At 36.2% G+C, this 19,787-nt stretch overlaps 4 protein-coding genes across 5 annotated transcripts; 1 reads left to right on the forward strand and 3 right to left on the reverse strand.

The window, feature by feature from the left end:
* Window positions 1-361: 361 nt before the first annotated feature.
* Window positions 362-2,137, reverse strand: LOC135426486 (uncharacterized). The gene is made up of 3 exons (XM_064679589.1): window positions 1,523-2,137; window positions 937-1,465; window positions 362-869 (listed from the first exon to the last, which is right to left on the reverse strand). Exons 1-3 carry the CDS (start codon window positions 2,072-2,074, stop codon window positions 691-693), a joined length of 1,260 nt encoding a protein of 419 aa, XP_064535659.1. The 5' UTR covers window positions 2,075-2,137; the 3' UTR covers window positions 362-690.
* A 1,637-nt stretch (window positions 2,138-3,774) lies between these two features.
* LOC135426494 (uncharacterized) lies at window positions 3,775-5,120 on the reverse strand. Its single transcript, XM_064679598.1, has 3 exons — window positions 4,685-5,120; window positions 4,032-4,104; window positions 3,775-3,919 (listed from the first exon to the last, which is right to left on the reverse strand). The coding sequence occupies exons 1-3, from the start codon at window positions 5,099-5,101 to the stop codon at window positions 3,813-3,815; spliced, it is 597 nt and encodes a 198-aa protein (XP_064535668.1). The 5' UTR covers window positions 5,102-5,120; the 3' UTR covers window positions 3,775-3,812.
* Window positions 5,121-7,191: 2,071 nt separating this feature from the next.
* Window positions 7,192-8,235, forward strand: Manf (mesencephalic astrocyte-derived neurotrophic factor). Its single transcript, XM_064679568.1, has 4 exons — window positions 7,192-7,384; window positions 7,471-7,595; window positions 7,683-7,824; window positions 7,891-8,235. The coding sequence occupies exons 1-4, from the start codon at window positions 7,297-7,299 to the stop codon at window positions 8,055-8,057; spliced, it is 522 nt and encodes a 173-aa protein (XP_064535638.1). The 5' UTR covers window positions 7,192-7,296; the 3' UTR covers window positions 8,058-8,235.
* LOC135426471 (uncharacterized) lies at window positions 8,234-17,960 on the reverse strand. 2 transcript variants are annotated; one of them, XM_064679569.1, is made up of 5 exons: window positions 17,783-17,960; window positions 10,271-10,326; window positions 9,844-10,109; window positions 9,630-9,783; window positions 8,234-8,676 (listed from the first exon to the last, which is right to left on the reverse strand). In XM_064679569.1, exons 3-5 carry the CDS (start codon window positions 10,084-10,086, stop codon window positions 8,576-8,578), a joined length of 498 nt encoding a protein of 165 aa, XP_064535639.1. In that variant the 5' UTR covers window positions 10,087-10,109; window positions 10,271-10,326; window positions 17,783-17,960; the 3' UTR covers window positions 8,234-8,575. The 2 variants fall into 2 exon arrangements, with proteins under 2 accessions (XP_064535639.1, XP_064535640.1); XM_064679570.1 differs by lacking the exon at window positions 10,271-10,326.
* Window positions 17,961-19,787: the final 1,827 nt, after the last annotated feature.

A 19,787-nucleotide genomic window follows, 5' to 3' on the forward strand; every position in this document is an offset into this window, starting at 1 on the left:
ATTTGCTATTTATATAACCGGTTTTATGACTGTTTATAAGCAATAAAAGTACGTGTCACCGTGACAAATCAAAAAAACGTTAAGCAAATTATTTCAGTCGGGACTAGATTTAATAATTGCATATACAACTATAACAAATACTATGCTGATAAAAAAGTTAACTTACCTGTAAGGTACTTAATACGGGCTAAATACAAGATAATTGCGTTTTTCATTCCGTTTTTAGGCAAACGGTTCCAATCTCAACTAGACAGATAGCAATTCTCAGATGAAAATAAATCTGATTTATCTCTAAAACATTGTCCATTAATAGAAATTAAAATTGAGGTTCTTAACACGACGCAACAATATATAAAAGCTCTCTCAGTTTTAAAAGTAGTCTGCTCTCTTTTATTTATTATCATTAGCTTTCAGAACATTTTTTTTTTTCACAGCAGTCTATGGTTGCTCTTTTTATGAAACTTTACAGTAAAACTGATCAGCAGATCCAAATGCGTTGGTATTTTGAAAGAGGCCTGCGATAGCGGATTGCATATAGTTTCAACTGAAAAGGTTTATCAGTTTTGAAGGAAAATACATTGATATTAAGTTACGCATTTAAATTTTCTATTGAATGCCCTGAACAACTGGAAAATTATTGTGTTAGACGGTTTAAGCATTTGTTTGTATTATGTATATTATGTTATCAAATCAATCAAAATAGCCCAATTTTTCGAATTTGGCTAACAAAAACCTAACATCTTCGACATATTCATCCAAGAAGTACAACTTTTTTCGAAGTTCATTCTTTTGTATCACGTCAGGTATATCAAAGGCATTGGACCTAACACCATGTATCAGCGGAAGAAATGTTGACAAAAGAAATAGGTCTGTAAATACACACATTTTACATATATTAATGTTTAAGATGCATTTTTAAGCTAAATTCAAACTTACCAAAGAATTTATGACTTGACATTTGCTTCTGAAATTCTACAAAGCTCGGTAATTCGCCTTTGAAGCCAGTTTTCTTTAATGTATCAACAAAAGTGGAGAAATAAAAGTTAACTAGCTCTTCGCAGTTGTGCTGACGATCCTCGGCAGCCATCAGCATATAAATAGAATATATAACATCGATGGTAATCGAGCAGATATTGCATATTTGATAATCAAGTAGCATGCAATCCTCAAAACTGTTATCTTCATTGTTGTACTTGAACATCATGTTACGCAGATGAAAGTCTCCATGGGATAAGACATAGTATCCATTGGGCTGACGATTTTCACGATACTCTTCCATTACATCAGTGAAGCGTTTCATATAAGTATGCTCTATGCTCTCAAAGTATGGCTTGTACTTGGTAAACTCTGGGTTTTTATCAAGAAATTCCAGAAAATTACCAAAGCCCGTCGTCAGGAAGGGATCACTCATAAAGTTCGGCATAGAGCACAGGCCATGTTTGAATTCTTCCAGAAAATCTGGTGTCTAAGATAAAAGAGATGTTAACTAGTTTGTTCTCAATTTTTAAGCGTTAGGTATTACCTCATGTAGAACCTGAAAGCTAACTGCGTGCAATTTGGCTAGCTTCGTTAATGCTCCCTTCAGTTCCTCAACAGTAGCATTCCTATCCCTGACAACAGTATACCCTTGAGGCACCAGATCCTCAAATACCATGATTTGTCGTGGCTTAAGGCTGTGATAGAGACAAGGTGCACATAGCCTGGTCTCATCACCAGACTCTTTAAGAATCTCCTCGAATCTGGGCAGCACTTTGGTGTACATGCCAATCTCGGTCTCGAATAAATAGGAATCACTCAGCATTTCCTTCTTGTGCCCATCTTCCTCTGGCATTGTCTTTACGATTAGCGACTTGAAGAACTTGCCCTTTTTTGTGGTATACGAAACATTACCACGAAACATGACGCTTGCGTAGTGATCGCCTTTGCCACTCGCTGGCGACATCTTTACATTCACAACCTCGAGTTCTGGTGCCTTTTCATGTTTGCGAAGCACTTCCTCAAAGAACTGCGCGTTTAGCCACTCGGGTGCCACCAATTCATCGGCATTGAAGCTATCATTTGATGTCGCTGCCATATTTGTTTGCTCAATAACTATATATTTAATAAGTATTTGAAGTGAACTCGTCAACGAAACTATTAATAATGAGCTTCTCGCTAGCGCACATGTCTTTTTAAGCGTTTTTGTCGAAAGCTTTCGATAACCTATCAACAGAACGAAATTCTTTTCTCTCAGTTAGCCTGTTGTGAAATACACCATTTGTATGGTTTAAATGCAGTAAAAATGGGTTCATATGCTGAGAGTAAACAGTTAACGCGTTAAAAAAACAAAAATTTCAATATTTCATGAATATAAGTGCAATTTTGTCCATGATGGTCCGGGTCGAATAATTCGATAACAAATACTAATAAGCATAAATATAATAATAACTAGCGGGTATAACCCGGCCTTGCCCGTGGCACGTATGTTATAAAATCAAAAAAGCTTTGAAAATGATTTTAAAACTGATCTGACGGGAATCAAACAACTTTTATGCAAATCGGAAAACTCTTAAAATTCACCAAAAAAATCTTAAAAATGCATTTTCACCGAAGGAGTTTAGATTTTGCGAGAAATGTGAAACACGTCTCTAATGATTTTGTTATAGATCTTTGGAAATAAATTTGAACACAAAACGTCACCCACCAAATCTTTGACCTCTATTTGCACCAAGGAGGGATGGATTTTTCAAAAAGTGTGAAACACCCCTCAAATGAATTTGAATATAGATCTTTGAAAATTAGTTTGGGGCCGATCGGATGGTAAACAAAAAACTTTCATACAACCGTTTTCCGCCAATTTACCACTGTTACGGGTGGAATTTTCCAAATCGTCGAAATATGTATTCATTAAGTTGTTATTGAGAGCTTTGAAAATAAGTTTGAAGCAAATCGGACACAACTTAAAGCTTCGCACAAAAAATCTTTAAATCGCATTCCCCACGAAGAAGTTTGAATTCTGCGAAAAGTGTGAAACACGTCTCAAATGATTTTTCTAATAGATCTCTGCAAATGAATTTGAGTGCGAAAAGTCACCCACAAAATCTTTGACCTCCATTTCCACCAAGGAGGAATGGATTTTTCAAAAAGTGTGAAACACCCCATAAATGAATTTGAACAAAGATCTTTGAAAATAAGTTTGAGGCCGATCGGATGGTAAACAAAAAAGTTACATACAAACATTTTTCGCGATTTTTCCACACTTGCGGGTGGAATTTCCCGAAACCACGTCTTAACGTGCACCTACATCACATAAGGTAGCTACAGTGAAAATTTCAGCTTCCTAGCTCTTACGGTTTGGGCTGTGCGTTGATCACCAATCAGTCAGTCAGTCAGTCAGTCAGTCAGTCAGTCAGTCAGTCAGTCAGTCAGTCAGTCAGTCAGTCAGGACAAACAGTTTTATATATAGAGATAATAAATATAATACAAAAAAATAGTAGTACACATTATATTGTAATATTCTCAAAGGCAAATTACATTAAACTTGCAAGCAAAAATTAATAAAAAAATTAGAGGTCGGTCGTCAAAGGCACCCTTCCAAATGCATTTATCTGTTAGTATACTGTGAACAGAATATTAGCTAATTGGCTCCAACCAACTGCAAGGTACTACCTCCTTTTATTGATTAGATAAGATACATAGACTTCAAGTACCTGACCTAGAGGAAGTTAATAAAGTTTGTCGAAATTCTAAGCAATAATGATGCGAAACAAATTTTTATTGCACATTTATAGCAGATCCAATTCTATTCAAATAACCTTGCTGCTCAAAACTTTTTAAAAGCTTTCGAACTTCTTCCACATAGCCCTCGATACGATAAAAGCTCTGTCTTCAGTCGTCTTTATAACGCATTTCCACCATATCCTCGGACTTTTGCTTTCCTCTTTTAACACAATACATCAACGGCAAAAATGTGGTCAGCAGAAACATTTTATAATGGGAAAATGGAATTTTTGAAAACTGTATAAATATAAATATATATAATCTTAACTTACCGAAGTATCTTTGCCGAAACAGCTGCCGGTGAAACTCGGCCAAATTAGACAATTCGCCCACATATTTTATTTTCTTTAAGAAAATTGGAAAAATAAAACTCAATTAACTCATTGCAATGATATTGGCGTTGATCGGGCGATAGCATTTGATAGATTGAGTAAATTATATCGTTTGGCATGGGACCCACATTACTCATCTGGAAATCCAGCAGCATGCAGTGCTCTAGGATCCCACTATCTTTATTATGATTGAACATCATATTCCTAATGTGAAGATCGCCGTTGCATAGCACATAGTATCCATTTTCCTGGCGATTCTCGCGATGCTCCACAAGAGGAGCTCTGAACGTTTCCTGGTAATTACTGCGTATCTATTCAAAGTGTGGCTTATAGACACTCAAGTCAGGCACTTCATCCAGCATTCTTATAAAGTAATCTATGCCGTTCATAAAGGGATCCTCCATTATTTTGAGTAGCTCCATTAAACTGCATTTGAATTTTTCAAATATGGCTGGCTCCTCCTTTTGTAACTTGTAGCTGACGGCATGCCACTTGGCCAGCTTGGAATAGGGGCACTTTACCTTCTCCAGCGTTGGCTCCCGATCGCGCACTACAGTGTAGCCCAAGGGCACCAGATGCTAAAAAATCATTACCTGACGCGGCTCCAAGCTGCAGTATAGGCAAGGCGCATAAATCGATATATCATCGGATGCCTCTCGCAGTATGGCCTCAAACTTCGGCCGTATTTCGGTATACATGCCAATCTCTGTTTGGAAGATATGTGATTCGCCCAGTTGTTCCTTCTTAAAGCCCTCCAATTCGGGCATTGTCTTAATTATTAATGATTTGGCGGCCTTCTTGCCCGCTTGGATTATATATTCCACAGAGACTCTAAACATAACACTGGCATAATGATCACCCTTGACAGTGGCCGGAGACATTTTATAGTACAACACTTCCAGCTGATCATCTTTTAAGTTATTTGTCAATACTTTTTTTAAAAATTGTGAAACCAGCCACACGGGTGCCTCCAATTCATCCGCATTAAATTCATTGTTTTCGTTAGACATTCTTTAATGCTAACAACAATTTTTGTCCACTGCCCAAACTACTATAAGCTCGACAAACAAATAAACCAAGTAAGTACTTGCTTTGAAGCGTTTAATTATATAGTGCAAAAGCTCTACTCAGCTATTTCACAAAATCAAGCTCGCAAGCTTTTTTTTTTGAAATAAAAAGTTTATTGTGAAAACTTACTAAGAAATTAAATTTCATGAAATCGGTTGATTTAAACAATCATGGACAATAGTTTGTAAGAAAAAGCAACTTTATTTACATACATACACAAAAAACTATTATTAATATTTTGTTAATTACAAATTTAAAGAAATATAAAATTTATTAGGGAAATTGTTTAGTTTCCTGTCTAAAAGGCCAAAATGATATGAGTTTTTGTCAAAATCTATGTCTCTTGCATGAGAAATCGATTTTAAAATTGGTTATATTGACTAAAATCTTAAATAATAAAACATTAAAAATGTTTCAACAGTGTTATATGAGTAAATTCTTCTACACAAGCGTTTACTAGTTATGAACTATCAGTAACTTCGAGATATGCAGATGTTCGTTTTTACACTATCGATTAAATAAATAAATAAAAAGTCTGTAAAATACAATGCATTGTATGGTTAGTGGTAAAATGCACCTCATAGATTAAGATCGGCTTAAAATTTATATATATGTTTATTCATTTTTATTATGTTTTTAACTGCATGTTATTGTATTTAATTTACATTGGTAGATGGCTCGTCAAGCGATAAATGTATCTAAGTCGGCCAGATAGTTTACTCAACTTGGCACTGTAAGCACGGTTGGTCTTATTTGTTAAATAAAGCCTTTCTCTACTGGGCTTTAAAATGTCACACTTTCAAGTTTCACATATTGGTGTTCTACTGGTTTTCGGTAAAATGTGAGTGGCAAAAGTACCACTTATTTAAATAAACAGCTGATCGAGTTGCTTTAATTTACATAAGCGCTGCACAGGTTTCCTTCCAAAATTTCCTTCAAATAATACGGCCCCGAAGTAGAGGTTCCGTTTAATTGACTCTTTGCGGGATTTGGCCAAATTTAAAAGTTAAAAACTGTGGGATTATTAAAATTTAAAATTATAATTTAAAGTTACCGCTTTCCTTCGTTGCAATTTCAGCTGGTTTATGTTAAAATTGTTCACAACATCGATAGAAAACTCGATAAATCATCGCAAAAAACACGAACTGTTCGGGGCGAATTTACACATTTTTCAAAAATGTGACATTTTTGAAAAATGTGTGAAATGTGTTTTCTAATGGGAAAGCGTACCCATGATCAGCCCATTCACACACATTTGTGTCTGTGTGTGTGTGTAGAGCTCGAAATTCAGAAGTCCAAAAATATTTCCAAATTTGCATCGGACAGGCAGGCAGGGACCAACAGGCACACATGCGCATAAATGCTTCTATTCATATACAAAATACGCAAGTATGCGTAAATAGCAAGTCCAAAAACTTTTAAATGCACACATGCCAACGCTTAGGTACCCTTTCCAACAATAACGAGCTAAAATTAAAGAATTTCGCATCGACTTGGCAAACCCTTTCATTATTTCATATTACTCGTCCCCTCAAAAGGGAAGAAATGCCACCGACTTTTGACAAAAATTTAATTTGTGGGCATTTTTGCTTGTGCGGACACATGCACACACAAACATTTAAACGGTACCTAGGCATAAAGAGAGCATTGAGAGTAAGTGCGAGCGAGATAAAAATAAACAGCGATGCCGTTCTATCGCACAAATCATATGGAAGAGAGTAAGCCAAAGGAGTTTCCTGTAGTGTGAGCGATCAAAAGATGTCATATGTATATCTTACTCGCTCGTTGGACCAGATGCATATTTTTTTTGGTGACCAAAACTTTCCTACGGCATGTCCCATCTATATGTTTTTTGGTTAGTGCTATTACTTAGTTATTGATACTTTCCGCCTCCGGAAACATATTCTCAAGATTTAGCGAACACTGGTCACACTTGGACCTTTTTTTTAAGCGGGAACAATACTAAAATTTATGGTATCTTTTTTTTCATTTTCCGTCAGAAATGTGGTATTAATGCTTTTTCACAAACTGGTCACACCGTTAAGAACACAAGAGCTAACAAGTTGGCTGGCAAACTAACGTGGAGCATTTAACAAAAACCAATTTATTAAATCAAAGAATTCAAAAGTGGTGCAAAATGAACACGTCACATATAGTACTCATGATCTGTTTCATAGTTGGCGTCGCTCAGACGGCGCTGGCGCTCAAAGAAGATGACTGCGAAGGTGCGTACATAGGTGTAAATGTGCCGTTGATGGCCACGTATGTATAAACTGTTCTAGAACAGATTTTCACTGACACTTAATTACAGTTTGCGTGAAGACTGTCAAACGTTTTGCCGACACACTGGACGACGCGACAAAGAAGGATTACAAATTGATTGAAACAGAATTCAAGAAGTACTGCAAGACACAGAAAAACAAGGAGCACAGATTTGTGAGTAGCTCAAGGCCAATATGCCGGTAAACAGGTTGTCTAACCAATCTATCAATAAAACACGTATATATTTTTTGAACCACGTAGTGCTACTACCTGGGCGGTCTTGAGGAGTCTGCCACAGGAATATTAAATGAACTGAGCAAGCCACTGAGCTGGTCAATGCCAGCGGAGAAAGTCTGTGAGAAACTGAAAAAGAAGGATGCACAAATTTGCGATTTGCGATACGGTATGTAATTTTCCCGTAGTTGATGGCGTCGTTGATATATTTCTATATCTACATTTAATTGTACAGAGAAACAAATTGATTTGAATAGTGTGGATCTCAAGAAACTGAAAGTTCGCGATCTGAAGAAGATCCTCAATGACTGGGATGAGAGCTGTGACGGTTGTCTTGAGAAATCAGATTTTATTAAGCGTATCGAGGAGCTCAAGCCTAAGTATTCGCGAAATGAACTGTAAACACATTTAATTAGCTATTTACAAGACACACACGCCCACTCAATACTTTACTACACCCACATACATATATTTTAGTTAATTTACAATTTTGATAGACTTTGAGAGAAAAATATCTATTTTGAAATAAAAAAAGCAGAAAATGTGGGAGAAGACATAATAAACCCACAATGACCTCATACACTCTCGCATTTTATATTGTTTTATTTACTTGTTAACAAAATTACTTTCTCAATACAAAAATTATGTTAAAATTACAACAAAAATTAGTGGACAGTGATGCTAAATAATTGTAAATGTTAAGTAATTCGATTGCACTTACTACGGGCCCCATAAATTTTATTTACTTAAACTATATGTATTCGTATATGCCAAATTGGGCACGCATTTTTAAATAATTAAATTAAAATTATTAGTTAAACATATGAGCTAATTACGAACATAAGCAGTTTTAGTATTATCAACTAACAGATAAGATGTATGTGGTGTATCAGCCGTGTCTGGATAGTGCGAGAGGGGAATCAACGACGATAGGGCTGCTTGTTGTAACGTCCACGTTCGCTTTCCTCGGCTAGATTGGCGTACTCGCTATAGACGACGCACCAACAATATGTGAGCACAGCTGAAAAATATGAACATATTTAGTTACATGTGTCTGTTTCAGAATTCTACAAATAGATGGGTTTGCGCTATACTGAGTAATGCAATATAAGTTTAACTAAAAGCATACCTTCAGGCGCGCACAATGTTACAATATAACAAATGCTAACATTAAAAATTTAATTTAATGAGGCTGAATGCGTATGCTGGTCGATTTTCACTAGGACATTATTTAGTGGTAATCTCAAAATATGAAATATTGAGTTTCTTTAATTTGGCAGATGTAAATTAGTAAATTATAATTGAACTGAACCATAGCTATTAGGAAGCCAGCGTTCGTCTGATACGGCATTTACATGACATGCAAAATAAATTGGGTCAATTCATATTTGTATTCAGTGATGAGGATAATCGATTAAAGTGCAAAATTCAAGTAACACTCTTTCGTTCCCCGAAATAGAATTTATCGAAAATTTGTAAAAATTAGTGCATAGAAAGCATGCAAGAATAAGAAGGGGGATAATAAGATGTGTCCATAACTCGGGGAATAATACAAATTAAAATAACTGGACTGCAATGTGTTGTTTAATTGCAAATATTGAAAATAATTCAATTGTAGTTTTTATTTTATTTAAATTACTGGAAAAGTTTTGCCCTTACTCGAAGGATGAAAGTCAGACAATTAATACAACCTAACAGCTTTGTGTCTTTTATTTGCGAATGTCTACTGTTCTGCCACACATGCCGTTTATGTTTGCCATTTGGCAGCCAAACTTATTGCGTGGCAAGCACTTCGCGCCTCATTTCTCAGCAGACTGAACTCCTCCGTCCCTGCCGTCACTAGCTTTCAACATGCAGGTAATCGGCGCATGATAAATGCGTCAATAAATTAAAAACGGCTGGCATTAAACGCCATCCGGTGCTAAAAACCGCACAAGTAGAAGCCACTATAGGCTTGTGTGGATATGCACTTACCACAACAAATCAGGCCGAAGATCAGCCACAGAACGCCAGTGAGTACAAAACCATCGATGAAGAAGACGACGCCCGTGTAGATTACAGATATCAGCAGGCCAATGGCAATCATTATGCCCAGCACCACCCAAGGAACCATCAGGTAATGATTGCGCTGTAAAAATATGTATGTAAATATAACTGGTATAATTTATATCAGGATATATATACGCACTTTGAGAACACCAGCGATCATTAGCAATGAAATTAATATTGTCATGCATAGATTTATCACCAATATGATTTTTACTATATCGTTTGGTATAAAATCGAAGATAATTGTCTTGAAATGCACACGTGTTGTGAATATCACAATTATCGTGATAATGGATAGCACAATGGCCAAGACTCCGGATATGACTGAGCCATTGCGTGTCGACTGGCACAAGCAGCAGGAGTTAACAAGTGGCTTCGGCATTTTGAATGAGATTTATAAATTAACTGAAAATAAATATTAAAGAAAAAACAACAATTTATTAAAGGTATTCAAACCATAACGGCAATAACCAGTTTAATTTATGTTCATTTACTTCAAGAAAATTCGACTAAAATTAAGTTGGATTAACATGGAATTAAGTAGTTGCAATTCTTCACACGCGTACCTGTTACAAGACGAACTGCTGAAACTTCAGGTACAAGAAATATAAGAGAAAATAATCTGAAATAAGAAAAACTCTTGTTTTAAAAAAAATTAAAACGAAAAATTTGTATATATGTACGCAACGGAGCTCGAGTTATAAAACAAAAAACAAATGTTTTCCTTTTTTATTTTTAAGTCGCGCATTTATTAAAAAACATATAATTTAATTACTCGAATTTTGTTGCAGGGAATATCATATTAGATGTAGTTTCTTTAGATATTTTCTTCTACAAAAAGGTAAATCCCTACCATTAACGTTATTTATATTTAGGTTCGCTGAACTGTTTGTCAGCATCATAAAATTAAAGAGGTGGTGTTGCAATTTTCAGATGCATTAGCAACACGTCGTTTGCTTTGGCCAATTTCACGTATCTTATCTGCCGTCCGCGACAACAAATAAATATACGACGTTTGTTTTTGCAGCAGTCTTACCAACCGCAAGTATTTATGGCATGTCTGTTGCTTACACCTTGACTTCATTGTCTATGGCCAAAGGTAAGGAGAAAACAGACTTCTGTGACGTCAACCATCGCACGAACATTTGGCCAGCTCAAATTGTTTATAAAACAAATCTCGTTTAAAATTAGAAAAAGCACAACAACAAAAGCGCCTGAAATATTCAAATGTTTTTGTACACAATAGATATGTGTTTAGTATGTACTATCTGGGTATATCAAATTGTTAAATATAGCTATGGAATAAATCAACAAATTGAACACAAATCTCCGTGGCAAAGACGCTGAAGCAACGCTTACAATGTTTTCTCTTGAAATTGTATACTAAATCAATTGAACAGCGCCAATTTGCTTGCAGGAGTTTTGGAAAGCTGATATCATCCACATGAGATACACACACACACACACACAACACATACATACAACAACTACACACAGATACATTTAAGCTATGCATCATCGATTGCAGCCTACGGGCATTGTCATTAAATTAATCAAACGCTTAACATGCAACGCCGACAACGGCAGCTCCAATTTGATGTTGGCACATGCAAATTCAAATTTAGCCGGTTCGTATCTATCGGATGCATAGCTACAGCTTGAATGTGCCGCCTAACAAGTTTGGGCCTGCGGCAATGCGACGTCGATGATGAGATAATCACACGCCAAAATGTCTTGTCATACATCGAAAACACTTTACAAAACGGTTCAAGTCTAAGATCAGGAACTATTGAATTTATATTTCTTTGTAAGTACCAATCTCTTTTGCCAGCTGGCCGTAAATTCAGTTAAGCAAATTTCCGTTGCGTTCACGTTTCTTCACACCTCACCAACAAAAAAAAAAACAAAAAATGGTCTAAATAAATATGAATGAAGGGGCAGAGAATGATGACCTAAGTCTCTTAACTCTTAGTCATCCTACTTAAAGAATTTTGTTTAGTTATTTAAAGAGAAGTTGAATTTTTCCTTGTTTTAGACCCATCCGTAAATAAACTCGTTTACTTATTTTTAAAGTTTTAAACTTTAAATAAAATTGCAATATGATAACCCCTAGTATTAATGTTGCTTAGACAGTAAGTTAGTTATCGAGGCATTTGTTTTTTCCTCAAATCAAATCAAACTTATAAATATTGTTTAAAATAGAGTTTATTTTATAGTGTGTTATATGCAAGTGTGTTATATGCTAAATATTCTGCATGTTTATATATTGTATGGGAATCTAATTGTATACCAAATTTGGTATTTCTAGCTCATATAGTCCCGAAAAATGGTTAAACAAACACCAATAAATATCGTTTTCGTGGAAACGGGCTAATCAAAGTGAGCAATAGGAAAATTTAAGTTATGAACTTCAAGTTTTTGGCTTTTATAGGCTCTGAGATCAACACAATTATAGCATTATAGCAGAACCATTCCAATTTTCAATGGGTATAAAAAAACCTCCCAAAAAAAAAAAACAGATGCGAGATAGCTCAAAAGCTCAAAAGCGAACAGCGCAAAAGCGTGCGAAGATGCGAAACAGAATCTTGAAAAAGAGCAAGAGTAAACACACTAAACAAATTACGCAATTAAATAGAATAGAGAAGGGGAGAGGAAGGGCTGTCGCATAAATGAGAGTAAACATTTTATTGGCACATACATATCAAGCACGTTGCGCTATAGTTGGGTATATTAGTGAGATCTGTGAGCGGTTTTAAAATAAATCAGACATGTGGCGCGTTTTCAACGCGTTTCGCACGCGTCTTCGGCCTAATAATTTAATTGTTTAAGTAGTGAATAAATTGAATTTGATGAAATTAATATGCGCAGTTGCCACAGACCTTCTATGGCTTCTATATACAATTACAAAACGCAAAAGTTTGCCATGTCTATTGTCATATGATACGCTTCGTATGTGGCAAGAGAGATTGCTCTAAATGCCCGATACCAAAGACTGTGCTGGATACTGTAATACCGGAGTACAGCACTTGAAGCTCTTAATGCGGCCAATTAGCTAGACTGTGAGACAACCCATATCCACTGGAATTGTGGCATGCCAACTATGTGAACCCACACACGACTGTCTAGGTGGCGGAACACCTAAGTGCTCTCGATGGGCAGCATACATCTCGCTATCAGTTGAGCAATGGTGGTGCGCCACGTTTTCCAGGCGAATCCATCTGCTAAAAGCCCCAGTAATAACCACATTAAAATCTAATAGTGACGTTAACTTCCGCTTGCATACAATTAAAATGTGCTGCCAGCTGGTATGTGGTCATAAGCTGCTTACAAAGCTCAAACTGAGTCAAGTTCAAGCGAACGCGTAGGCGGACACGAACGCGGCACACTGGCGACTCGCTAGCGACTTTTCTGAAGAATTTCCGCGGCGGCTTCGATGATTATGTGGGCTTCAGTTGGCAAGTGTTTGACAAGTGCAACTGGTTGCGCGATTGTCATAGTGCAACGTGTTGAAGTTCCCACCCACGCGCTTTTTAGCTGCAGCAGAGAAAATGCTGCTGAATGTCGAAAATTGTGAAAGGCTGCCAGCTAAAAGTGCTTGAAAGCGAGTGGAGCGAATGCAAGTGGCCTGTAAAGATGCATGTCTTTAAAGTTGCAGAAGAGAAGGCAAACAGATGTAGCTTTTAAGAATATGCAGCTACCGAAATGATTTTTTGTGTTAAGTGATCGAAAGACACATTTATCAGTTAGTTCCTTGAATTATTAATTTTAAAATATGAATCAGAATTATTTCTATTTCTTACTAGATTTCAGCAGACTGTTCTGAATAAGGCACAAAATATTAAGTACAAGACCTTAAATAATTGAACTAAAACTTAAAGCCAAGATTGAGCTCAATATGCATGTTATACATTTATACATTTTCGGTCTTAAAATAAAAATAACAATTCCAAACCAATGTTTTAAAGTTTTGACTTGTATTAAGTAAGGTATTGTAAATGAGAGAGCTATTTTTTAAAAATGTATATTTTGCTTTAAAAACCTTATATTTATGACAAAATATCACAGCTGCTTCAAGATAATAATTCACAGTTATCTGATAATTTAACTCTTTTGCAATACTGTATGTCTTCACATATGTTGTACAATTTATATGAATCCATATCGCAGGCTTAAAAAATCTGGAAAGAATTGGAAATATTTCTGTCCAGGCGGCAGTTTCTAGATGCAAGAAACATATACTTTAGTTGCATCTTGATGTGTCCCATTAAAATGTTAATAATTGAAAAGGTAAAGCATGTTTATCATGGTAGTCAATCGTGACTTATTGGCCTAACGACTAAACAAAAACCACCCGCAGTGAAAGCCGTGAAACGCATATTGTCAATATAAATCATGTCAAGTGCTCTGATTTTAAATCCAGCGGGCAGATAAAAAACGAAAGCCTCTACCTATATGGGTTAATCAAGTTCCACAAATCAATACGAGAAAGGCGTAAAGCATAATTTGCTTGTGCAGCTAGAGCACGTGTTCAGTTTTATTATCTTGTAGTTGAATGCATCTATTTGTTATTTATCTTTTAATCATCTACCGTGTTGTTGCTCACTTTAAACTTTGCCGAACTTTTGTTTGACCCGAGGCGCCCTCCGCCTCTCACACAATTTGTTTGCGCATCGACGCTTAATTAAATTTGACATTTTTTGTGCTACTTTTTACGCGCTACACAATACATACAAAAGCTTATTGTATCTGTTCTTCAATTGGGATTCGGTGTAGCCTAAAATTGCTCAATCTGTGGTGGCTAGTGGGCGCACATGTTTCCATCCGTTGAGCCCTGGCAAACCGGTCAAAAATCGTTCTACCAAATTTGACAAGTTAAAAGCACGCGGCGAGTTTTTGTTTTCTTTTTTTTATGTATATATATATATGTGTATATTTTTGTTTTTACCAAAACTCGAATTGTGACTTGGCTTTTGGGAATGATAATTTTCCTATATACGTTGATTGTTTGTTAGTCTTTCCGCTTGAGGCTTTCAATCACTTGACTGGTAAATGCCACAAGTATATATCAATTAAAATGGTTGCAGCTGCATTACTCGATAGCCGCCTTTGAAGTTGCTGGGTGAACGAACGTTATTCATATAAACTTTTAGCACACGCACATGGCGCTATGTATCTTTGAGATACATTTTGGCGCGTATCTAGCTTAATGCTGTGCGTATGTGTATCGCAATAGACTGCTGTCAACATCAACATCATGGTCATGAACAGACATTGAACGCGTCCAACAACTAAATCTAATATAATTCTCTTAGATTTTCCTTTCGCTTTGTGCTCAAGCGAAAGTGAGAAACCTATGAGAGAAAACATGATATAAAAAACTGCCATAAAAATGATTCATTTGAGAAACGAGCAAGCGCACAAATACAAAATGAATTATAAATAGTCTACAAGGTCGCGAGAATTGCGATCTCTAAAAATCTATATATTTTAGAAAAAATAATATGATTTTAGTCGGCCTCTGTTGGCTCGGGCAGTCGGGGCAGCTACCTCAGAGATGTGTGTAATGTAAGTATCTGACACTATGGGCTTAATCAATGCATACAACAATAAAATGTGAATCTAAAAAGTGCTTGCCATATAGTTTTGTCGGTGACAGATGAATTTAAAAATACATTTATTTTACATCAATTTATAAATGATTATCAAAAAACCTTTTTTCCAAAAAAGTTGGTATATATGTTCGTGATTTATTTCCCCTTCAAGATGTTCGTGTACCACTGTGCCAAAGTCAACGCCTACTCCTATATAAGTATGAAGGTGTGCGGCTCTCTCGTTTATGGCATTAGAACATTTTTCTAGAAATGTATTCCATTTAGTATTCCGCTATTTTATCTTGTTGCGTGCCTGATTGCCTTGTAAATTTTAACCTTCACGTTTTGTTGCTCTTTCTTTTGAGATTTTAAGGGGCATTCACTGCATAAGTAATGTTTGAACGGGTATTTTCAGTTGGTACATCAAAATCCCTATTATATATATTATATAACTCATGGGTATCTTTGTTTTTGATTTTGTTATGCTGATCAGATTTCATATTTTTTGAAAACTTAAATTTAAAACCTGAAACTAACAATCATTTCGATGATTCTATATCAGAAAATTAGATATTTTGACTTTCCAGACGATTAACTGCAGCCCAAATTACATTGGTTCTCGGATATATAAGCTGCAACCAAAACAATAATTGACGAACCATAAGTTTCAAATACATTTTTATTTTAAAATGTGAATGGAACAATTCTATATTTAATTTTCATAGATAAGCAAGGGGATAAATTTAATCCCTACTCAATATGGTTATATAATGCACTGATTGGCTTTCGAGTTTTTTATACCCCAAAAGCTATGTTCGGGTTTCGTTCAACTGTTTTTTGGGCAACTGGTATGGCTTGGGACACGGTTCATATTAAATATTAAGGTGGAATTCCGGGTTTGGACCAGTTCTCTTCAAAACCGGCTCGCAACTAGATATGCCCTACAGTACAGGGCAATCTATAGTCAATAAACGTAAACTTTTTGCTTTGTTTTTATTTCATGTTCATTAGTTTTTAATGTGTATGCATAATTTAACTTAAAAGGGAACCCAATGGTACGTTGTAGTTGCCCTTAATTGATGTACGTCCGGCGATTTTAGATTAAATTAATTATAGTACTATTTTTTTGTCCGTAGCAACAAAAATAAAGAAATATACACTATTTATATAAAATCTTTGTCACACATGAATCTGGTACGACTTTATTCTGGGCTCGTCGCTTCTTATTGGGCATGAATGTGATTTTTATTGGGCACAGCTGACTAGCATATCTAAAAAGTAGCTCAAATCGTTTGCCAAAAATTATAATTTATGCAAATAATGCGTATACGCCCATGCAGGCCACTGTACTTTTCAAGCAGTTTTCACACAAGTTGGGTTTATTTGTAAATTCGATATGATGTGCATTATTTTAAACGCTTTAACATATGTTTCATATTTGTGTTCTGTTTTTAGTCGGAGATCTTGAGGTCCAGAGACGTTTTCAGCTCGCATGCCCAAAAATAACTTTCAGCATTACAGGTTGTCGATGCTAAATTCAATGTCAACACGTTCTCAGGCAGTGGGAGATGAAGCTGACATCATGTCGGGCACTGCAGCAGAGCTACAGTTGAGCTCAGAGCAAAGGAAATACATAACAGACTTTATATAGTATATGCATAGTAAATATGTACATATATCCATGTCTATATGGAGCACAGTTGCAAAAGCAAAAAAAAATTTTCAAAAAAAATAAACAAACAAACTTTTGTTGTGCTCATAATTTTTCATCAATGCCGTCAACAAATTGGGTCAGCCGCAATTGCACGATCAGATCCCAAACGGGAGTCAAAACAATCAGTAGGTATTATTAGTAATAACATTTAATTGTGGCTGTTTGGTTTGTTTTGCTCAGCGTATTAATTATAATTTGTCGGGTTGCTGTTGCAGGCGCTCAGAAATAGATGAGCTTTGAAACGCGATCGTGCCGAAGTCGAAGTCAAGTGATCATTGGATCATTTGAATATTGAAATTGCTGTCGACGACGAAAACAACAAGAACAACAACACAGACAACTTGAACGACAACGACAGCTAAATGAAATTGAATATATTTTGTATAAATAATAAAAAGAAAAACACGACTGCCTCTGCGACTTGCGACTGTCAACGGCAGACGATCGCCTCAGACTCAAACAGCTGGGGTATTGGGACTAGGAACTCGGGTAGCTCGGTTCCCCCACCAACCAAAAGCTGTACGCCTGTTATTTCAATTTCGTGGCGATCGTTTATCACTTGATTTGCATTTGGCAATCGATCGATCGATCAAGCTGCCCAATGCCCAGGCACGAAGGCAAAGACTATATACATATACTTTGAAATGGCAGTTGCATTCGCTTGCCAATTGGCTGCTGATAATGTCAGACACTTGGCATTTGAATTAGCATTATCCATCCGCATTAAATGCTGCCAAATATGTCGGCAGAATGCCAATTTCAATTTCACTTACACTTTCTACTTTTGCGCGCACTTTACTTTTTATTGAAAGCCTATTTGCACCCACAATTAATGACAATTAATTATTTTCATGTATTCAGAATATTTGATCGTATGCCTGCTTTTATTTTAACACGGCGTTTGGCTCGGTTTTTGCGCGCGTTTATGTTGTGGTTGCGGCGAGTTTCACGTAGCGACTGAAACCGCGCGCTGCTCATGCGAGTCGCATAGAGAGGCGATTGACAGCAACGGCAATCGCTCTCAATGTTGGCTGCTGTGACGCGGACCGCTGCGTTGATTAAGTTTTTTCTGTGGCGTAGAAAAGTTCTGAAACTAAAGGTTGCTTGCTATTGCTTAAGCTTTCGTTGAGGAGCTTTCTCTGCGTTGGGAGCTTGTAAATCTAAAAACCTGTTATTTTGCTCTTTGTTTTTCTGTGCGCGCGTCTCCTCCATAATATTATCAAACAGAAAACCAAAAACTTAACATTGAACCTTTGTTTGTTTGTTCGACGGTATCAGTTACAACGTTTTGCACTAGAAGTTCCAACAAATCATTTAAACTCGCTCATTACTTGGGCCGCCGGTCATAGTTGTTGTTGTTGTTGTCATTGGATTTCTAAGAAGTCTGCTGCACATGAGCGTCTCGCACGCCATCCTGTACCAACTGCAGCCCCACTCTCCGTCCCAGCATCCGTACCCCATGGTATGAAGACTAGTCATTTAAGATACGCGCCATAGATATGATGCCAACACGCTCGGCAGTCGCCCATTTTTGGTTAGTGGTCTGCTTGCCAGTTAGTGGTTTCTACTTTGTTTTTTGGCCATTTCACCTATGTGTACAAATGGTAAATGCCTAGATTCAACTTATTGGCAGTTTGGTTCCTTTTCCATTGGAGAGAGTTTGTGGGCAGCTTACTACTTTCCTTCCATTTCTATTTTTATTCTCATTTTTTGTACTTTTCATATCTTGATGAGTCGGTATACTTTGTTTGTTGCTAGTTAATTAAGCGTTAATTTCTTGATCAGAACAACATGTTTTTAGGCAAACCCCTTTCAGTACATATGTACGTATATCGGCCGACATAAGGCACTATGTCATATTTGTATCGGTATAAAATATTGACTTCTTTTCCGCATAGCTTAATGAAATGAGTTATGTATCAGACTGTATTACTTAGCTAATGTTGTTGTACGTGTGGCCAAGTAATTAAATATATTTCGCATTATATATATATTTTTGCAAGAGTATTCAATCTTCGGCATTGTGAGGATACCTACTTTTTATTGCTTGACCCAAAAATGATCAATTGTATGTAAATTTGTGCTAAGCTTCAGGTCGCAAAATAAAATCTCCTGGGAAGTTCACCGGAGCACATCGATAGTGATTCTCTTTTTCTTTATACCCTATACCCATGAAATGCCTTCAAATGGGTAGCAATGTTCAAACTATCAAAAGGTAGCATATACAAATCCAAATTCTAAGTGCATATGGTATATGTACAATAGAAGTCAACTCAATATACTAAATAAAATAAGTTAGTATCTGCATAAAAAATCGTCAGTTTAGATTGTCTAAGATTAAATTACAATATACTCGAGTATTCCCATTATGACTCGGTTAATTAATATGATGTCGAGGGTATTAAAAAATAGGCTACCTAGGATGTATTTATTTTCTTGCTTGAATCATTATAGACAATAGTGAACCTCGGTGAAATAAAACGGAAAATAGAGTTATATTTCTCCTTTCTTTTCCGCTTTAAGAGTAAATTTGAGATGTAACATAATAATTTGTTTCTCTTGATCAAAATCATCAGATCAAAAGGTCAACTTACTTTTTTTGTGGAACGCTCGATAGCTAGCGGAGCCCTTTACAACAAGTAATACACAAATATAGTCTAAGCAGATGAATAAGACTATTGGGACTTGATAAGCATTTACTGAGAACCTTTTTTTTCGGGGACACCAATTAGGTCACTATAAGCCAGCGACATTTTTATTCAGCGTTGTATTCTAAGA

The sequence above is a fragment of the Drosophila montana genome, unplaced genomic scaffold, assembly GCF_035044405.1.
Source record: "Drosophila montana isolate Dmon_TW-CO22-7 unplaced genomic scaffold, ASM3504440v1 contig_203_1, whole genome shotgun sequence".
In the NCBI taxonomy this organism is placed as follows: domain Eukaryota; kingdom Metazoa; phylum Arthropoda; class Insecta; order Diptera; family Drosophilidae; genus Drosophila; species Drosophila montana.

Coding starts and splice junctions, on each gene's coding strand:
- LOC135426486 (XM_064679589.1), bottom strand. CDS start 2,074: ATGGCAGCGACATCAAATGATAGCTTCAATGCCGATGAATTGGTGGCA. Junction 1,466..1,522: donor GCTTTCAGGTTCTACATGAG/GTAATACCTAAC, acceptor CTTTTATCTTAG/ACACCAGATTTTCTGGAAGA. Junction 870..936: donor GTCAAGTCATAAATTCTTTG/GTAAGTTTGAAT, acceptor GTGTATTTACAG/ACCTATTTCTTTTGTCAACA.
- LOC135426494 (XM_064679598.1), bottom strand. CDS start 5,101: ATGTCTAACGAAAACAATGAATTTAATGCGGATGAATTGGAGGCACCC. Junction 4,105..4,684: donor GCAGCTTGGAGCCGCGTCAG/GTAATGATTTTT, acceptor ATTTTCTTAAAG/AAAATAAAATATGTGGGCGA. Junction 3,920..4,031: donor GTTTCGGCAAAGATACTTCG/GTAAGTTAAGAT, acceptor TTGTGTTAAAAG/AGGAAAGCAAAAGTCCGAGG.
- Manf (XM_064679568.1), top strand. CDS start 7,297: ATGAACACGTCACATATAGTACTCATGATCTGTTTCATAGTTGGCGTC. Junction 7,385..7,470: donor CAAAGAAGATGACTGCGAAG/GTGCGTACATAG, acceptor ACTTAATTACAG/TTTGCGTGAAGACTGTCAAA. Junction 7,596..7,682: donor AAAACAAGGAGCACAGATTT/GTGAGTAGCTCA, acceptor TGAACCACGTAG/TGCTACTACCTGGGCGGTCT.
- LOC135426471 (XM_064679570.1), bottom strand. CDS start 10,086: ATGCCGAAGCCACTTGTTAACTCCTGCTGCTTGTGCCAGTCGACACGC. Junction 9,784..9,843: donor TGATCGCTGGTGTTCTCAAA/GTGCGTATATAT, acceptor ATATTTTTACAG/CGCAATCATTACCTGATGGT. Junction 8,677..9,629: donor CTTCGGCCTGATTTGTTGTG/GTAAGTGCATAT, acceptor CATATTTTTCAG/CTGTGCTCACATATTGTTGG.